Source organism: Pseudopodoces humilis, chromosome 26, assembly GCF_049639895.1.
Source record: "Pseudopodoces humilis isolate 2021_Gansu_Grassland_sample_001 chromosome 26, ASM4963989v1, whole genome shotgun sequence".
Taxonomy (NCBI): domain Eukaryota; kingdom Metazoa; phylum Chordata; class Aves; order Passeriformes; family Paridae; genus Pseudopodoces; species Pseudopodoces humilis.
In genome coordinates, this window is record NC_142225.1 from 4,475,011 (window position 1) to 4,492,778 (window position 17,768).

General features: G+C 47.6%; 1 protein-coding gene across 1 annotated transcript; it reads left to right on the top strand.

The window, feature by feature from the left end:
- Positions 1 to 781: 781 nt before the first annotated feature.
- Positions 782 to 12,928, top strand: PM20D1 (peptidase M20 domain containing 1). Its single transcript, XM_005529322.3, has 13 exons — positions 782 to 977; positions 2,742 to 2,828; positions 3,350 to 3,582; positions 5,110 to 5,196; positions 5,928 to 6,061; positions 6,489 to 6,608; positions 7,368 to 7,443; positions 7,656 to 7,717; positions 7,958 to 8,036; positions 9,081 to 9,152; positions 9,659 to 9,827; positions 10,512 to 10,611; positions 11,323 to 12,928. Exons 1-13 carry the CDS (start codon positions 782 to 784, stop codon positions 11,450 to 11,452), a joined length of 1,545 nt encoding a protein of 514 aa, XP_005529379.2. The 3' UTR covers positions 11,453 to 12,928.
- The last annotated feature ends 4,840 nt before the right edge of the window (positions 12,929 to 17,768 follow it).

Here is a 17,768-nt window from a genome sequence, read left to right on the forward strand (position 1 = left end):
AATAAAGAATGTGTGAACAATCACCGTCATCTTCTGCTGACTCAAGGGCAGGATTTCCATGGCTGTTCCCAGCTGGCCTTTTTAGCATCCTGGGACAGTTTATGCCATGGGAATCTGGGATAAATCTTCACATTCAGTTCAGAACAGCTGTAAAGAAGGGAATGAGAACTGTTCTGTCGTGCGAGCTGGTGGAATCAAGGAAATAAGTGACACATTTTGGAAAGCAGGTGGATTTAAAGTCTGTAAGGAGTGGAGCTGCACAACACAGAGGTTCCCTGGGCTGTCCCTTGGCCCAGTCCTGGCATCGTTCTGTGTCACTTGTGGCCTCAATGAGCCTGGGGATGGTTATTCCCCACAGGAACTCCGTTTATCCACATCTTTTTTAAAGCAGCATCCCAAGATATTTGGAAGAAATTCTTCCCTGTGACAGTGCTGAGCCCTGGCAGAGGTTGCCCAGAGAAGCTGTGGCTGCCCCACCCCGGAATTGTCCAAGGGCCGGCTGGAAAGGGTTTGGAGCGCCCTGGGACAGTGGGAAGTATCCCTGACCATGGCAGGGGTGGGATAAAATGGGATTTTAGAGCTTTTCCAACGCAAACCATTCCCTAACTCCTCGCTTCCAGCAGCCGCCATATTCCCTGCAAACTACAGCTCCCAGCAGCACCCGCGAGAGGGGCGGGGCCAACCCGCCCATGCTCCAATCTCATTGGTCGTCATCCCGACAGGGCGGGAGGCGATTGGCTCCGGGCCACGCTCGTCAGCTGCGGGCGTGCGGCGGTCAGTGATGGCGGGCGGGCGGCGGGCGGCGGTGGCGGCGCTGCTGGCGCTGGGCTCGGTAGTGCTGGCGCTGGCGGCCGTCGTCCTGCTCCGAGCCTTCGTCCTGCGAGCCCCGGCCGGGGTCCCGCGGCTCTGGGCACGGAGCGCCGGCACCGCCGCCCTCAGCGCCGGCGAGCGGCGGGAGCTCAAGGAGGCGCTGCGAGGTGAGGGGGCCCGAGCGCTGCGAGCCCCCCTCGCCCCGGGACTGGCCCCTCCTGAGGGGGGATCCAGGGCACGGGGGACGGGTGTGCAGGCGGCCTCGCTCCAGGTGCTTTCCCTGGCAGGAACCGGGTGTTGGCTCCCGGCAGGACTGAGGAAGTGACTGAAAATCTCTGCTGGGCACTGCTGAGGCCACACCTCGAGCGCCGTGTCCAGTTCTGGGCGCTGCAGTTCAGGAAAGGCTGGAGAATCCTGAGGGAGCTGGGAAGGGTTTGGAGAATCCTGAGGGAGCTGGGAAGGGTTTGGAGAATCCTGAGGGAGCTGGGAAGGGTTTGGAGAATCCTGAGGGAGCTGGGAAGGGTTTGGAGAATCCTGAGGGAGCTGGGAAGGGTTTGGAGAATCCTGAGGGAGCTGGGAAGGCTCAGCCTGGAGAAAAGGAGGCTCAGGGGGAATTCCTGGCTCTGCACAAGTCCCTGCCAGGAGGGGACAGCCGGGGGGGATTTGGGATGTTATCCCAGGGAACAGGGACAGGAGGAGAGGGAATGGCCTCAGGCTGGGCCAGGGGAGGCTCAGCTTGGACAGCAGCAGGAATTTCCTCATGGAAAGGGCGGCCAGGCCTTGGAAGTGCCCAGGGAGGTTTGGAGTCCCCGTCCCTGGAGGTGGCAGCTGGAGGTGGCACTCAGGGCTCAGGGTGGGCATCGGGCACAGCTCGGACTCGCTGATCCCAGAGGGATTTTCCAGCCTCAGTGATCCTGGGGTTCTCCTGAGCCAACTCTTGCCCTGTGTTGATTTTCTCCACCGTTTCCTGCTCGTATGCACAGAATTTCACCAGACACCCGTGACAGCGTTTCCAGACATCCCTTTGTCCACTGGATAAGTCACTGTCAGGATTTTCTCCCTTTCTTGTTCTTGCTCAGCACTGCTGTGACCAGTTTGTGCTGTCTGACGTAGAAGATTTGAGGGGTTTAGCTCTCAGTAGGGCTGGCACTGTGCAGGAAACCACAATCTGGCACCAAGTGATAAAACCCTGTGTGTAAACCTCATACCTTGCTGGTTCGGAGGATTTATTGCCTAGCAGATCATGTTTGCATTCTTTTTTTAATGGGAAGATGAAGGCTCACAATAGATTTTTGTGTTAATTCATGAATCACACAACCTCAAAAGAATCCAAAACCCCTCCTGGCAGCTGCTGTTTGGAAAGGCAGCTGGGACTGAGTTATCCCCATGTTCTGCAGCACAGGGACTGGATGTTGGAGAACCTGTTTAAATGACAGGGCAGACCAAAAGGGCCAACAAAAGCTCTGTCTGTTTATATAGATTAATTAACAGAGCAATATGGAGGTGTAATAACCATCACAACCTGCCTTACTCTTGAGAAAGAACCTTGGACTGCCAACTCAGCTGCCTGTCCAGCTGCCAGAGGAGTCTGTGGCTCTGGGGAATCAGATCACCCAAGCAAATTGCAGCTGCTCCTGGACAGTAGCATTTCTAACAATATCATTCAACACTTCAGCAGTGAAAAGTGGAGTCAAATTATCTGGAGAGATACCTTGGCTGAGCTGTTAGGAAATGCTGGTGGCTGCATGTGCACGGCCCAGCTGAAGCATGTCAGTCTTTTTTTGGGTCGTGGCAGCTCGTGCTGTGCTGTGAAATAATGTTTAAATCCTGGAAAACACTCAGGAGCATAAATGTGCTTCCCCATTTGAAATGCAGTTTGAGCTTTGTTTGATTTTGGTGCTGAGTGATTCCTGTTCTGTGTTTCTTTGAAGGGGCCATTAAAATCCCCACTGTGTCCAGGTCTCCAGAGGATTTGAATACAACTGCCATGGCAGAATTTGGGAGTTACATTCAGAAAGGTAATGAACTTTCAGCCTTGGAAATCTCTGCTGCTGTATTTCTATTTCATAAACAAATTGAAGAGAGCATGTGTCATTCCTGGATATAAGGGAAGAGATTTTTATATTTTTGCTGAAGAAAGGCCTGTCAGAAATGTCACACACGTGTCCCCTCTGCAACAGTGGCTTGGCCCCAAAAGGTTCAAAAGGCTTCTTGTAATGATGGTTTTTGGTCCTTGAGATGGTTAAATGCCATAAAAAAATAAAAAGAGAATGACTGCTGCTGCTTCAGCCTAATTTCTTGGCAGTTCCATCATTGCTCCCTGCAAAAGAGCTGCAGCACTGCTGAACAAGAATTCTGTTTTTTTTAGGAAAGTTTCAAACCCCAAGTATGAGAACTTCTATTCTCTGCTATGTCTTATTTACAGTTCCCCCCTGATGCTACCTAGGTAGCAGCTCTGTGGAATGATGCTAAAATTGGCCATTATTGTTAATTTTTACTTTTACATGTGTCTTTAATTTTTTTTTTTTTTTATTAACAGTCTTCCCAGCTGTATTTTCTTCAAAGTTCATCCAACATGAAATTGTTGGGAAATACAGCCACCTGTTTACAGTTCAGGGCTCTGCCCCTGGCCTGCTGCCCTACATGCTGCTGGCACACATGGATGTGGTGCCTGCTCCCCAGGAGGGCTGGGATTTCCCTCCTTTCTCGGCTGCAGAGCACCAAGGTTTCATCTACGGGCGAGGAACGCTGGATAACAAAAACTCTGCCATCGTACGTGTGCTTGGTAATGTCCTTCCACAAAGACACAGCCTGGCAAGGGCAGAGGGGAGCAATCCATCCTCTTGGAATTCACTGTGTTGTCTCTCTCACCCCTCTTTCTGTTAGGGATAAATTCCAAGTCCTGCAGTTTTCTCCCAACTTTTCCTGGAGATGGAGCAGTGTGACCACTGTTACTGAAGAAAAGAGGGTTAAAACTCATGAAGAATCAGGAGAATCCCATTCACAGATGCAGATGTATTTGGTTAAATGCCAGTTTAAATTTTCATGGCACAGGTGGCCACAGAAGCTGTGGCTGCCCCATCCCTGGGGGTGTCCAAGGCCGGGCTGGAGCAGCCTGAGACAGTGGAAATTTCCCTGCCTGTGGCACTGGATGAGTTTTAAGATCCCTTCCAACCCAAACCATTCCATAATTCTCTGTCAAATGCTGTGTTTGAGACCAGGGATAGATCTTTTCCTTTTTCCTAGGTGTCACAGAAGCACTCCAAGCCAAAACCGGCCCTTTGAAAAGGATTGAGTTTCAAATTAAACACTGTTTATTTAATAGGATAGACAAACAACCCTGCATCTTTTATCCAGCCTGCAGCAGAACAAAGAGCTTTTGTACTAAACACATTTGGGAGGAATGGATTCAGGAAAGATTGATCTGGGAAAGACTTCTCATTGGGAAAAGGCTGATGGAAAAATTAATAAGGAAATTGTCCCTTTGTGACTTTGATGATGACTTCCATGGCAGCCCTGCGTTTAAATTTGAGCAGATGTTTAGTGTCACACAGGCCACATTCCTATAAAGCTCCAGGATGTTTAATCATCAATTTCAAAGCCTTGAAACTTAAAAGTTTAGGTTGGTGCTTCATTCTGCTGTGAGCTGCACAAGGAACTCCACAAATGGCCAAAAAAAAAAAAAATCAGCAATTTCAGTGAACATGGCAAAAAATGGGTGCTGACAATGTAGAGGTGTGATATGTGAAAAACTGAGTAATTTAAATTAAAGAAGAGAGATGGAACAATAAAGAAAATGGGGTTTTTTTTGATATATATATATTGCCCTAGCGAATGGTAGATTTAATTTCTCATTCTTCAGATTAAGTTTCTTGTTCTGTTTCTGTCATCTTGGCACTTCTTGTACAAAACATTCTTCTCCTTAAACTCCCCGGGTTTGGTAGCTCCAGTGAGAGCCAGTCTGGGTGTGTGAGAGGCACTTTAGAGAACAGTGAATTCCTTGGATAATTCTGACTCTGTGGCTCCCTGTGCAGTTTGTTTGAACCAGCTGCTCTGTGTTTCACCTCCCTACCCTGATGCTGTGGCACCTGTCAGAGCATTGTGGATCAAAACCACTGCAGTGTCTTTTCCAAGGAATGGGAACATCCTCAGTGGGAGCTGTAGGAATCAAGGCTTAGCTGTGAGCAGCACAAGGGCTGTGAAAGCATCGCTGTTCTCTTCCATCACACTGCATTCTGTTGCATTTATTCTCCTTATTACCACACAGGGATGGTTCAGCACGTTCTGCTTTTCCTGCAGGGCATCCTGCAAGCTCTGGAATTTCTGCTGAGGAGGAATTACAGACCCCGCCGCTCGTTCTACGTTGGCATTGGCCATGATGAGGAGGTATTTTCTTTCCTTTCCCTGAAACAACAACCTGTTCACATTGTTCCTGTAGGTAACAAGGCTTAATTTTGAAACATTGTTTAGCTGGAAGGTCTTTCCTGTTTTTCTTGGTTCTGTGGGGAGATACTATGTCAGGCCCCAGGTCACAGTTATGGATTGATTACTTGGCTTGGAGTGACATTCACAAAGGGTTTGGTGTGATGAGCAAAGAGAAAAGAACACCGGAGGGTGTCACTTCAGATTCTTTTCTGCAAGGAAGGTGCAGCAGGAATCCAATTTTGGAGACAGGAAAAGCTGGGTTGAGATTCACACGGCTGTGCCAAATGTTCAGGAGGAACTGGCAAAAACGTTCCAGTGGTACAGAGAGACAGGGGAGGTGGGTTTGGTTATGCACTGTCAAAATAGACAGGCAAAGAATTATTAATAGTTGAAATAAATAGGTCTGCAATTGCAAATCTGTGGAGTTTATAGCTCTGAGATATCAAAATGAAAGCAGCAGTCAGTGACTCATCAATGAGAGCACTCCTCATCATGCATATAAATTCATCTGCTCTCAGGCCATTAACAATCTGCAGTTAATTTTCCTGGAGGAATCTTTCATGGTTGCTCTGGAGCCGTTCCCCAGAGCATTTTGTGCATTCCTTGTGCTGTAGCCAACAACAAGATGTTTTTCAGTTTTCCTTCCAATGTTCTGGCTGGATCTGATCAGTTCCTCTGCCTGGATTCCACAGGTGTCTGGTCTGAAGGGAGCAAGGAAAATTGCAGCTCTGCTGGAAGCCAGAGGTGTGAAACTCTCCTTCCTGCTGGACGAGGGGAGCGCGGTGCTGGATGGGATCATTGCAGGGGTGAAGAAGCCAGTGGCTATGTAAGAGTGACCACCATGATTCATTTTCAGTCATTAATTAGTGATAAATGACATTGTTGATGCCATTACAGAGTGTTTCCAAGACGTGTGGCTGTGCTGCTGGAGCTGCAGCAGTGGCACAGAGTGCAAGGCAGGGACCTTCAGCCTCTGCCTGCTGTCCATCACAGCCGTGCTAACAGAGGCACAGTGTTCCACTGAGCATTTTAATTCCGTGCTCTACAGCTCTGCTCACTGGAGAAGCAACCCAGGCATCAGTCCTGCAGAGATCTAAATGCTGTGTTAATGATTTGTTGTTGCTGCTTGAGTGGTTTTTATCATACTAAAACTATGCAGAGTAATTATTTTTATCTACAGTCTGTTGCGTGTGTGTTTGGAATTGCATTAATCATTTATTTGTTAATTCATTGATTAATTTATCATTGTCCAGGATTGCTGTCACAGAAAAAGGTTCAATGACACTGAACTTCACTGTGGAAAAAGAGCCAGGACATTCATCCTTTCCTCCTAAGGAGACAAGTATTGGCATTCTGGCAGCAGCCATGTCCAGGTGAGAGCTTCCCTGTCACCCAGTGTCAAACACAGTCAAAATAACTCCTAAATCACTGATATGTGACTTTAAATATTTGTGTTTAGAGTCTTTTTCAAATTGCTGTTCTATATTTGAAATTGCAGTTTGTAGTTCACTTTAAAGGGCAGAAATGCAATTCCCAGCCAAGGAACAATTGCCAGGTGTCTGCAGAGTCTCTGCACTTCAGCTGTTCCAAGTGTCAGCCACTCCTCTAAAAGCAAGACGAGTGCTGTCTGCCCTAATTTACTCTGTAGCAGCAGAGATTCCTTTGTTTGGGTGGCAGGGTTTCTCTGGAATTCGTTCCTGCACATCCCTGCTACCTCAGCTGGGAATTCTTCAAGCCAATGAACATGGAATAGTCATAATGTGACTGCAGAAATCATCTCTTTACATCTCTGTGTAGATACCAAATTGGGAAAGAAATACATATTTTAGAAAAACTGAGTATGTGCAGACATGGTGAGATTTGTGTGCTATTTTTCTGTGTTTCCATGTATTTATAGGAGCCAGGCTTTGGGATTTTTTTCAGCTGTTTCTCCAAGGAAATCTTTGCACGTGACTGGAATGCCCAGAAATCTGCAGAGCTGTGCTTGCACATTTACTTACCAGGAGAGCAGAGCGTGATTGCATCTCCAATAACAGGGATACATTTCACAAATCAAATTTCTGACATCCTTCTGGAGCAATAACAGCCAGAGAATTGGTTTTTTACCTTTTGAATGTTGATTTGTTTTGTAGGCTGGAGCAGAATCCCTTGCGCAACCTGTTTGGCTATGGACCAGAGCTCATGACTATGGAGCACCTCGCAGCAGAGGTGAGGAGAGAAGCAGGATTTCATTCCCAAATTTCCATAAGAGTAACCCAGTGAAGAATTTAGAGCACAGTTATATAGAAAGGATAAAAAAAGCTGTTTTTTCTCCCAGATTATTGTTTCTACTGGAATTGTTTTGTCCATATTCAAGTGACTCCACCGCGCTCTTGACAAATAAAAACTTTCTGATTCATGGTTTTGTTTCTTCCCCTTAGTTCAAGTTTCCCCTCAACATCATCATGAGCAATTTGTGGCTGTTCTCACCTATTGTCAGCAGGTAAGAAAAGAGATCCTTGATAAACATTCCCAGCCTCTCACCCTTAAAAGATGAAGGGTTTTCCAATCTTCCCAGGAAATCAGTTATTTTATAGTTTAGATAATTCAGTGGTTTCCTGTTAATAACCACTTCATTAATTGAATAAACCATCATTCATCTTATTGCCTGTAGAATTATGGTGATTATTTTTTACCAATATTCAACTTATTTGAAAAACTTTGTTTGTTTCTATTTTTGTAGAGTCCTTGCCTGGAAACCTTCCACCAATGCCTTGATCCGAACAACCGCTGCAGTCACCCTGTTTAATGCAGGAATCAAGGTATTTTGGGATTTTTCTCCAAGTAATTATGATGAGAAGATCAAGACATTTAATTTCCACCTATTTATATCCAGTTTTAAGATCAGTGTGGGCCCTGTGTGGTGCCACAGTCTCATTCTTACCTCAGATGTGGCTTGAATTTGGCTGCAGTTGCAAACCACTTCCTTTCAGAAGCAGCTGGTCTCTGTCCACCAGTGTTCAAATTGTTAATATTTTAGAATGTTAATATTTTAGAACCACAAGAAAATGTGGTTTCTGCATAATCCTACAAAGCATCAAAGGCAATATTTGAAACTGTCACAGTCACAAACACTTCCCTGGCCCAGCCATTTGTAGCAGGGGTCTGGGGTTTGCCCCAGGCGGGTTAAATGTGCACCTTGGACTGAGAGATAACAGCCAGATCCTGCCCTGATAAGGAAGTGGAGCTGTCCAAAAATGCTGGAACCCTGGCAAATAAACAGGCTGTGTTTGGTGTGTCCCTGAAAAAATCTGTGTCTGAAAAGCATCGCTGGACAGGAAAAGATGCAGTGGCTGAACAGTGACACGGAGTGGCCAGGAGGGAAGTGACACCCTGGTTTCTTGGGGTTTTTTTTCTAAAGATTACACACGATTTTGTTTAACAAAGTTGTAAATATTCAGTCTGTAGATAGGAAGAGTTACACATTCAATAAAAATAATTTGTTAAGTGACTTACGTTTACCCAAATATGAAGCGTGTAATGTGACAGTGAAAGAAAAATATCACTTTAAAAAAAATAAATCCAGAGTTTTAGACTTTCTCAGTGTAAATTTTCTAAAGGGAGAGAAAGACTTTGATGTAAGTAACAACTAACTTCATTTTTATTTATTTGACAAATATTTCTTTGTGTATTTATCTGCATTTTAGATAAGATTTATGGTATTTTAACACAGAAGGAGACATCACATGTGGAGGAAACAGTGGTGCATCTGAGGCCTGCAGTTGTTTGAGCAGTTCTGAGTTTGCATTTGGAGTTTTATTCTGGTTTTCACTGCCTTTTAAACTTTGTCCCTTCCTTTTTTCCAGGTGAATGTCATCCCTTCCTCTGCGAGAGCCACGGTGAACTTCAGGATCCACTCAGCCGAGACGGCTGCTGAGGTATCTCAGATCTCCTCATGCCAAGGAGCACGTGGATCATCTGTGATGCTGAATGGGAGCCTTAGCTTTGTGACCTGGCAGAGTCTGGGGATCTTGCACACTTCAGGAGGTCTGACAGGCCTGGCCAGCCCAGGGTGGCTGTGAAACGTTCTCAGTACAAATCTTCCCTCCCCAAGCCTTTGCTGGAAGTTTCTCTCTCTGGAAGCTTTTTCTGGAGTATTTGATGCCGTAATTTCCAAGAGCAGCAGGCTGAGCACTTGCCCTTCAGGGCTGAAGCAGTTCAGGAGTACCTTGAGACAATGATGTGCATCTGGTTAAAACATTCAGCTGAAGCATCAGCCATGCACTCAGAAGAGGAAGAGAGACTGACACACCTTCAGTCTATTTGCAGCCACAACTGACAGTTCACAGACAGATGTCTTCTGGAAAGCTGAACATCTGATGATGTTTCTAAGGGCTGCTTTCTCGTTTCTTGTGCTCATTTTGTCTCTGTGTTTCACCCACAGGTGCTGGAGGCAGTCAGGAACACCATTGCTGATGACAGGGTGAAGATTGATGTGGTGGAGGCCTTTGACCCCCTGCCCATCAGTCCTTGGGATGAGCAGACATTTGCAATCCATATTTTTCAGAGAACCATCCTGGACACTTTCCCAGATGTTGACAGTGTAGTCCCAGGTGACAGCAGGCACATGATGATTATTGTTTCCTCTTCTGCTTTTCCCTCCCCCAGCACTGCCTTGTTTCCATTTGCTGTGTACTCCTCCACCCCAGCTGTTAACTACTGGAAACAGCTGTTTTTTCCTCTTTTTATTCCATTCCCTCTTTATGCTTTAAAAGTTTTGATGTTGTTTTTTAGTAGTGGAAGTAAAAAAGCAAACAGGAAGCTGACAGAAACAATGAGCCTTGACTTGGGCTCTCTGCACATACAAAGAAATCTCTTCAGGGAAGAAAGGAATTGTGAGGGAGAGGAGGAGGTCTTGCTTTAGCTTCTTCTTTTATTGTTTTCATAGCTGGCAAAGCCATTCCTGCTTTTCTGTATTGTTCCTTATGATCCCAGCCCCTTCCCCTTTTTTTTGCAGCTCCTTCCTAGCTCTAGTTGTTGGATTGAAGTTTGAAGCTTAAATTTTTGGGGAGGCTGAGTGTCAAGGCTGTTGTTAGGGTGAGGTGTGTGTTCAGCTCTATTCCTGAAGCAGAGAATGTTCTCCAGGATGCACCAATCCATGTTTGCAGTGATGCTTTTGGTGCAGGCAGTGCAGGACTGTCATCATTTGCTTTTCCTCTCTCCTGGGGAAAGGTGGGTCACTTTTTAACACTCAGTTGTTCCTCTCCCGCAGAACAAACCTGAGGTTTGTTTTCCAGGCACGTGCATCGGAAACACGGACAGCAGGCACTTCACCAACATCACCAAGGCCATTTACAGGTTCAACCCTCTGCTCCTGAAACAGGATGATCTCCCCAGGTACTGAGCACGTGGGCAGCTCTTGGGGTGGGCCCAGAGAAACAGAAGATCCATGAGCAGAGGGCAGGAGGAAACCCAGCCTTGAGTACCTTGGCCTCAGATGCTGTCAGGCCACCCATTTCCTGCAGATTTGGGTGCTGGGAGTGGAAATCACCCTGGGATAGAGTCAGCCCTGGCTCCTTGTTCCTTCAAATGCAGGCAGGACCCATTTAGTGCTTGATTCAGTGGTGCTGAGCAGATCCTTTGTGTGCTGCAGCAGTGTGAGAGGTGGTGGTGTGGTGACTGGCCTTGTCCTGCAGATTTATCCATGTATTTGGACACTTGCCACTCTGAATTGATTTGAAATTTCCTGAAGTTACGTGATAACAATATCATCATTAAGGGATTGTTTGCTTATTTAGATTTCCTGTTTTATTGAGGTGCAGATGATGCAGGAGTTGAGTGTCCTGGCTGTACAGGACAGTGACAGAAATGGCCAAGAAATGGGCCATTAGGATTATTTCCAGATTAGAGTTTTAGATGTTTTCCAGACATAGATGTTGGGCTCTGAGCCTTTGAATCAGTAAATTTGGGTTGGTTACAGTGCAGTTTTCGGTCTGTATCGCTGAGTTTTTCTGTTGTGCACTGCTTTATGAAGTCAACAGCCAAGCAGGGTGTGTGCACTTGGGTCAGAAATTCCCCCTGGACTGAAAAATGTCCTTTTTCTTTTAGGATCCATGGGTTGAATGAGAGAATCTCCATTGAGAATTACGAGAAACAGGTGGAGTTCCTCTTTCAGCTGATCAAGAACTGTGACATCGAGACACTTCCAGAACCCCACGCCAACTCCCATGAGCTCTGAGAGACTCCTGGGAGGAGCAGCTGCAGGTGGACTCGGGGACAGAGGGGGTTGAAGATCCGTTTGTGTTTTGTGTATTGAGCTACAGCTGGAATTTGGGGTTTTTTTTTATATTGTGGTTTACATACAGGTGGGAACCTGGCAAACCCCAACAAATAACCCTGATTTCTGCTCTCCGTGGTCTGATGTGCAGCCATTAATCTGACACTAATCATTTTTCAGCACTTTAAGCCTCTGAAATTGGTAATCACTAAAATCTAAGGTATAACCAGCAGTCACTCAGCACCAGGTGAATCATCCTGTGTGCTTCTGACAAACTCATTTTTTATGGTGAGTGGATCTTTCTCAGGTGAGGTGTCTGCCAGGAGCTCACAGGGAGGCTTTGTGACTTGGTGACAGGGTTCCTCTCGCTGGTACAGCCACACTGACAGGTTCTTGCACTGCTGCTGGGCATGGGCTGCTTCCCAGGGGATTTTCCCAGGGGATTCTCCCAAGTTACTTCCCAGGGAATGCTCTCACCAGCATCCCTGGCACTCTGAGCCAATGCCAGTGTTCACTCCCATGGCTGCACTGATTTCTGACTCTAATTTCAGGTACTCCAGAACTTGTGTGTTGTTGTAACTGAGGAGGTGCTGAAAACTTCCCTTCCCATCATTTTAGTGATTATTTTTTTTCCCTCCCTGACTCGTGGTGTGGCTCAAGGTGTGTTGTGCAACTGGGTGTCAGAATAAGGGATTGCAGCTTTAAATTAGGAATTCAATCCCTGTTGTCTGCTCGTCTCTTCTCTCACTGAATCAGTTTAAGCTTCTCCTTTGCTCTTCTGAGAACCTGAATGTGAAAGATGGGAAGCCCTTCAGTTTCTTCCAGGTCAGAAGGGTCAGAGGTTTGTTCCTTCACTCAGTGCAAGCCATTTCCACTTTCCTGCTCAGTTTTTTGGGAATCCTGGGATAGGCAGGCCATGGATGTTGACTCTGCTTCATCTTGCACTTCTTGCCTACCTGTGACAGCACTAAAGTGTTCAGTGTTCTTTTGACCTTAACAGCTGGGGTTACCAGTATTAATTAGACAAGTAATTTATTTAATCAGTTAATTAAATTAATTCTATCAGTAAATAGTTAACAATGTGGTGTTAGCCAAAGAAAAGCCTGAAAGCTGCTGTGTGACAGTGCTGCAGGGACCAGCGCAGCTCCTCCTGCTGCACAGACGTATCTGTTGTTCAGAACTTAAATTATGCACTGGAATGGGTGGATGTTCTGCTCTAAATTCATACAGTGAAATCTGCTGGAATGTACAGGAAATACCCTGAAATGTATCCTGAAAAACACTGATGGAACTGTGATTCCAATTCTTTCCGTTCACCGTTCTCTTATTTATTTGTAGTCTGATCTTATCACTGTGGCCAGAGGGCTCCAACTGTATCAGCCACTGAATAATTGAAACAAAACTGACAGTTTCATCTAATAAAATGAGGAATGTGAATTCTTTTCTGATGATTATTTAGTCTTTTTATGTAGCTGTGTAATTGCAGTGAAGTCATTGCCACACCTGAGCAATCCATAAAGTTTCCATCAAAACAAACCCACCTGTTTTTCAGCCAGCTTTAATCTTTGCTCCCTTTTCTGTGCAAAAATCAGCTCACCCTGGCCTGGCATTGTTGGGCAGTAAATAGTTTGCATCTTTTCTGGTTTGCTGCACTTTGTGATTTGTTCAGCCACGTGTCTGTGGCTCTTTTGTGGAGGTGTCACTGCTCCTGTGAACTCCTGTGTGCAGGCACAGCAAAAGTGATGTGTGGGCACAGCACTGAATGGAGCCCAGCCCTGGCAGTGGGAGGTGCAGAGAAGGGGTTGTTGTTGTTGCTTTTTCTCTGGCAAATCTCTGTAAAACTGAATTTAAAGCCTTTGCTTTGGCTGTGGCTGTATGGGGTCAGTATTGTTTAACAGCTGATGGTTGTGCTGCCAGTCAGAGGGACTGGAAAAATGGGAAAACAGGGAGAAAATGGGAAAAATCTCATGAGAGAGCACAGGTTATGGAAATCCTGACCTGGATCACGCTGTTGTGGTGTGGAAGGAGGGATTTGTTGCCTGTTGTACCAGCAAATGTGTCCTAAAGACATAAAGCATCCTTTATATTCTGTAATCTTCCCCCAACCAAAAACCCCCTCACCTCTGTTCTGGTGAGGATTGTTTCTTTACAGGAAGAAGATTCATTTTGCTGCTGAAGGAAAAGTGAAGGGCAGAGGGTGCTGGGAAGGCAGGCCTGGGTTTGGCAGCTCCTGAGTCAATGTGTGCCGTGAGATTTGGCTGGGGCAGCTCCTTGCAGAGCTCATTAAGTGCTGCTCATCAGCCAGGGCTGGGATCTCAAAGTGCCTCTGCACTGGGGACGTGCTCAGCAGAGCTTTGCTGCAACCTCAGAGGCCACTAAAATGCGTTTTCCCAGTCACTTCTGATTATCTGCTCTTTTTCCATGGGGCAGCTTTGCCTTCGTGTTCTTAAGCCTCTTCATTTTATCGCATTTTCTGCCAAATTGTTTGACACAGTTCCAGGGAGTCACTCGATGTTTGGTGTTTGCACACACCTCCTGCCAGGACAAGTCTCTTCCAACCCCATTTCACTGTCCCAGATGTTCCTGAGGATGTCACTTTTCCTAAGTGGGGTGTAAAATTCACATAAATAATAATATGAATGATGCCTTTTCTGTTAAGATCACTCCCAGCCTTGCATGGTGTGAGCAGTTACTGGAGAATGCCAAGCACATGATGAAAACACAGATTAACAACTCCGGGGCTATTCTTTTTGTGTTGTAGTGAGTCACTGTGCCTCGAGCAGGGAGAGCAATTACCTCTGACTCACAGAAGGAAGGAAGAGCCTGATTTTCTGCTCTGAATTCAGGTAACTCAGTCATATTGACAGCTGCATTTGAGCACTGTGTTAACCCAGTTCCAGTGTGTGTTACATCCATAGCAACTTCCTTTTTCCCCTGCTTTTCCCCAAGTCTGCAGCGTTGATGTTTTTGTGCCAGCAGTGACTCAAGGGGAGGTGTTGCAGTTGTCAGGCTGCTGTGGGCCTGCTACAGCCTGGAGAAAAGGTCACATCCCACACCTGCATTTTCTAAAGAAAGCTCTGTTGCTGGGCTCTCTTTAATAGAGCTTGGTTTATTTTCAGCCCCAAGTGGCCGTGGGGAGTTCAGGCTCAGAGCTGGAGGAACAAGGTGTTTACAGAGTTGTTTCCTCCAGCTTTGCATTTGACACTTGGATTCTTGGCTCCTCTTTTGCTGTTTCGTTTGATATTCCATGGAGCTGCTGAAATCCATTTTCTCCAGCAGGTGCTGTGAAAATTTCCCTGGATCAGTGCTGTGGAGTGAGACATCCACTGAGAATCTGGAGGCTGCTCAGCCTCAGTGGTGCCCTTTGCTGTTAGAGAGGAGCATTCCTCACCTGCAGCTCAGCCTGTAACCCTGAACTCTCTGCTTTTCAGCGCTCTTCACCCTGCTGCTTGAACCCTGCACAAATTCTTGCCAATCTATTCAGTCCTTGCTGGTGCTCTGGAAGTTTCACAGAATTTTTGTCCCTTCAGTTCCAAATTCAGGCTCTTGAATCAACCATTTAGAGATGTGCTGCTGTGAGGTCTGTGCAGCGTTGGCAGCTCTGTGCCACCATCCCAGGCCCTGCAGTGGGGCAGAAATGCTGCCCAGGGGATGATTTTCCTGGCTGAGCAGCTCGGGGAGGGCTGTGTGACGCTGGAGCAGGGGCTTGGCTCGGCTTTCCGCTCCCACAGCTTCCCGGGGCAGCGGGAGGCTGAGATAAAGGGCTCAGCGTGGTGGGGAAGGGAGGGCCCTGCTCCCTGCAGATCCCTCTGCTGATTGCAGAGCTGATCTCAGAGCTGTGGTGGGGGGCCCAGAGGAAGCTGCAGTCACTTCTCAGCAGGAAGGAAAATGACCACATGGCAGGGTGGTTAGAGCAGGGGGTAGGGGACAAAGGGAAAACGCTGTTTGGCACTCAGGGATTTGCCCTGGGGCAGGGGGGTCTTACAAGCCACATTCAAATCATGCAGCTTTTCCCAGGGTGCTTGTCATGCCTCTTTTAATTAATATTTTTAACCCAGCACAATGGTGTGGTTTATTGCAGCCCTGTAAATACTCGGGTCACTTGAAGGCTGTGCCTGGCCTTGATGCTCCTGTGGAGGGGCCTGGGTCAGATATTCTGGATCTGATATCCTTCCACTTGGATTTTTAGATGTTGGTACCGCAGGACTGCCGTGTTGTATGCAAACATGTTAATCCAAAATCCTCTTTGGGATTTTGGGAAGTGAGAGGGTCTTCATGGAGCAGGAAATAGGGGAGAATTAAGAGATTATAATGTATTTTTTTTATCATCACTCTCTGGTCTGGCCAGCCTTGTGGTATCAGTGTTTTCTTCAGCCTAATTGTGACTGTAAATGAATTCCCTGACAGCCTGTAACTGGAACAAAGCTGACATGTGAGGCACATCCCCGGTGGCTCCATGACAGGTGTCCCTGTCCCTGCTGTCCCACCGGATCCGCTGCCCTTGTGGAACACAGGAAAGCCAGGCCCAGGTGCTCTCACGTGGGAGGGACCTGCCAGGGGCTGCCCTGTGTTTGTCACAGCAGGCCCAGCACGTGGGGGACACAGGAACACAGCTGGGACCTTGGAAAAAAGGATGGAGATGGGTTTGTTTGCTTCCAGGCTGGCAAAACAGACCTTCCTGGATGTGCACTTCTCCCCCAGCTCAGGGCCAGCTGCTGGCGTTGTGTCCTGCCCTCGTGAGCCTCCTGTGCCCTGCAGTGACATCTGAAGGGACAAGTCCTGCTCCATAACCTGCTCAGGGTTGTTTTCCTGATGAGATTCCTGCTTGTGAGGAATGAAGAGCCCCGTTCCTTCAGGATCCTGGCTCAGAAGCAGCTGGGGCTGCATTAAGATCTGTGACAGGCAGTGGTGGAGCCAGGACAGGGAGCAAAGGCACCTCTCAGGGCACTGACATTTCTGTATCAGGACTTTTTGAGTGACTTTGGCCAAATCTTTTGATTCTGTTGGATTCTCCTGTGAAAGGGCCCCCTGAGGCTATTCCTGAGTGCTGGCCCAGGGCTGGGCAGCTCAGTAGTGCCAGGATCACGTGGCTGCTGTAAAACACATGGGCACGACATTCCATGAGACATTCCACGATCCAGCACAGCTCAGTGCTCAACTCCTTCCTTCCCAAACATTTCTGTTGCTTTTGCTACCTGCTCCCTGCAATTTGAAACCAAATTTCCTGCCCTTTCATCCTCTGCTTTTTTGATCTCAGCCTCGCTGGTGGGGGTTTTATCTATTTCTGTTTTCTTGTCTCAGGCAGCTTTTGTCCCCACACTTCCACTTCCTGAGCCTGCAGCTGGGCAGCAGTGAGGTCACATTGGGGTGCACGTTGTTTTTGGGGAGGTGAGGGAAGAATGGAGGCTCCATCCCGGGGGAGGGATGGGTTTTCCGAGTCAGGAAGGAAAGATGAAGGTGGAAGTAGAGCCTTGCAGCCGGGTTTGTGTGGACAAAGGAGAATGGAGGCAGGGTTTGGAGCTCTAGTCCCAGCTGGAAATTGGAAGTTGGCTGTGGCTGGAGCCGAGATGTGTCTCTGGATGTCTCAAGTTTTCCATGAGGTTTCTTTGCTGGTAGAGGTCCTGAGAATGAGTGAAATGACCCCAAAGGCTCCTCATCCCTTGAAATCCCAGAATCCCAAGATGGTTTGGGTTGGGAAGGGACTTGAAACTCGTCTATTCCACCCCTACCATGGGCAGGGACACCTTCCAGTGCTGCTCCCAGCCCTGTCCAGCCTGGCCTTGGGCACTTCCAGGGATCCAGGGGCAGCCACAGCTTCTCTGGGCACCTGTGCCAGGGCCTGCCCACCCTCCCAGGGAGGAATTTCTTCCCAATATCCCATCCAGCCCTGCCCTCTGCCAGTTTAAAGCCGTTGCCCCTTGTCCTGGCACTCCCTTATCAGTGCTGCTTTCTCTAATCTCTCTCTCTAATCTCATCTCTCCAGTTCTACTCCACATGTTCCAGTCATCCTCTTCTCCAAAAGCACCAAATCTCCCAGGAAAACACCTCGCTGTGCCCAGCTCCTGGTGGGAGCAGGCAGAACTGAAGCAGCAGAGCCCACAGCACTGGCCACAATGGATCCCTGCCCACAGCTGCTTGGGTTTCCTTAAGGGATGAAGTCAGCAGCTCCAGGCACGCCTGAGTCCTGTATCCATGTGGGAATGGGGCTCCCGTGCTGCCCTCCCCTTTCCCCCCCACATTCCCGTGTCCCAGCCACCCTTATTGGCCCAGAACGTGT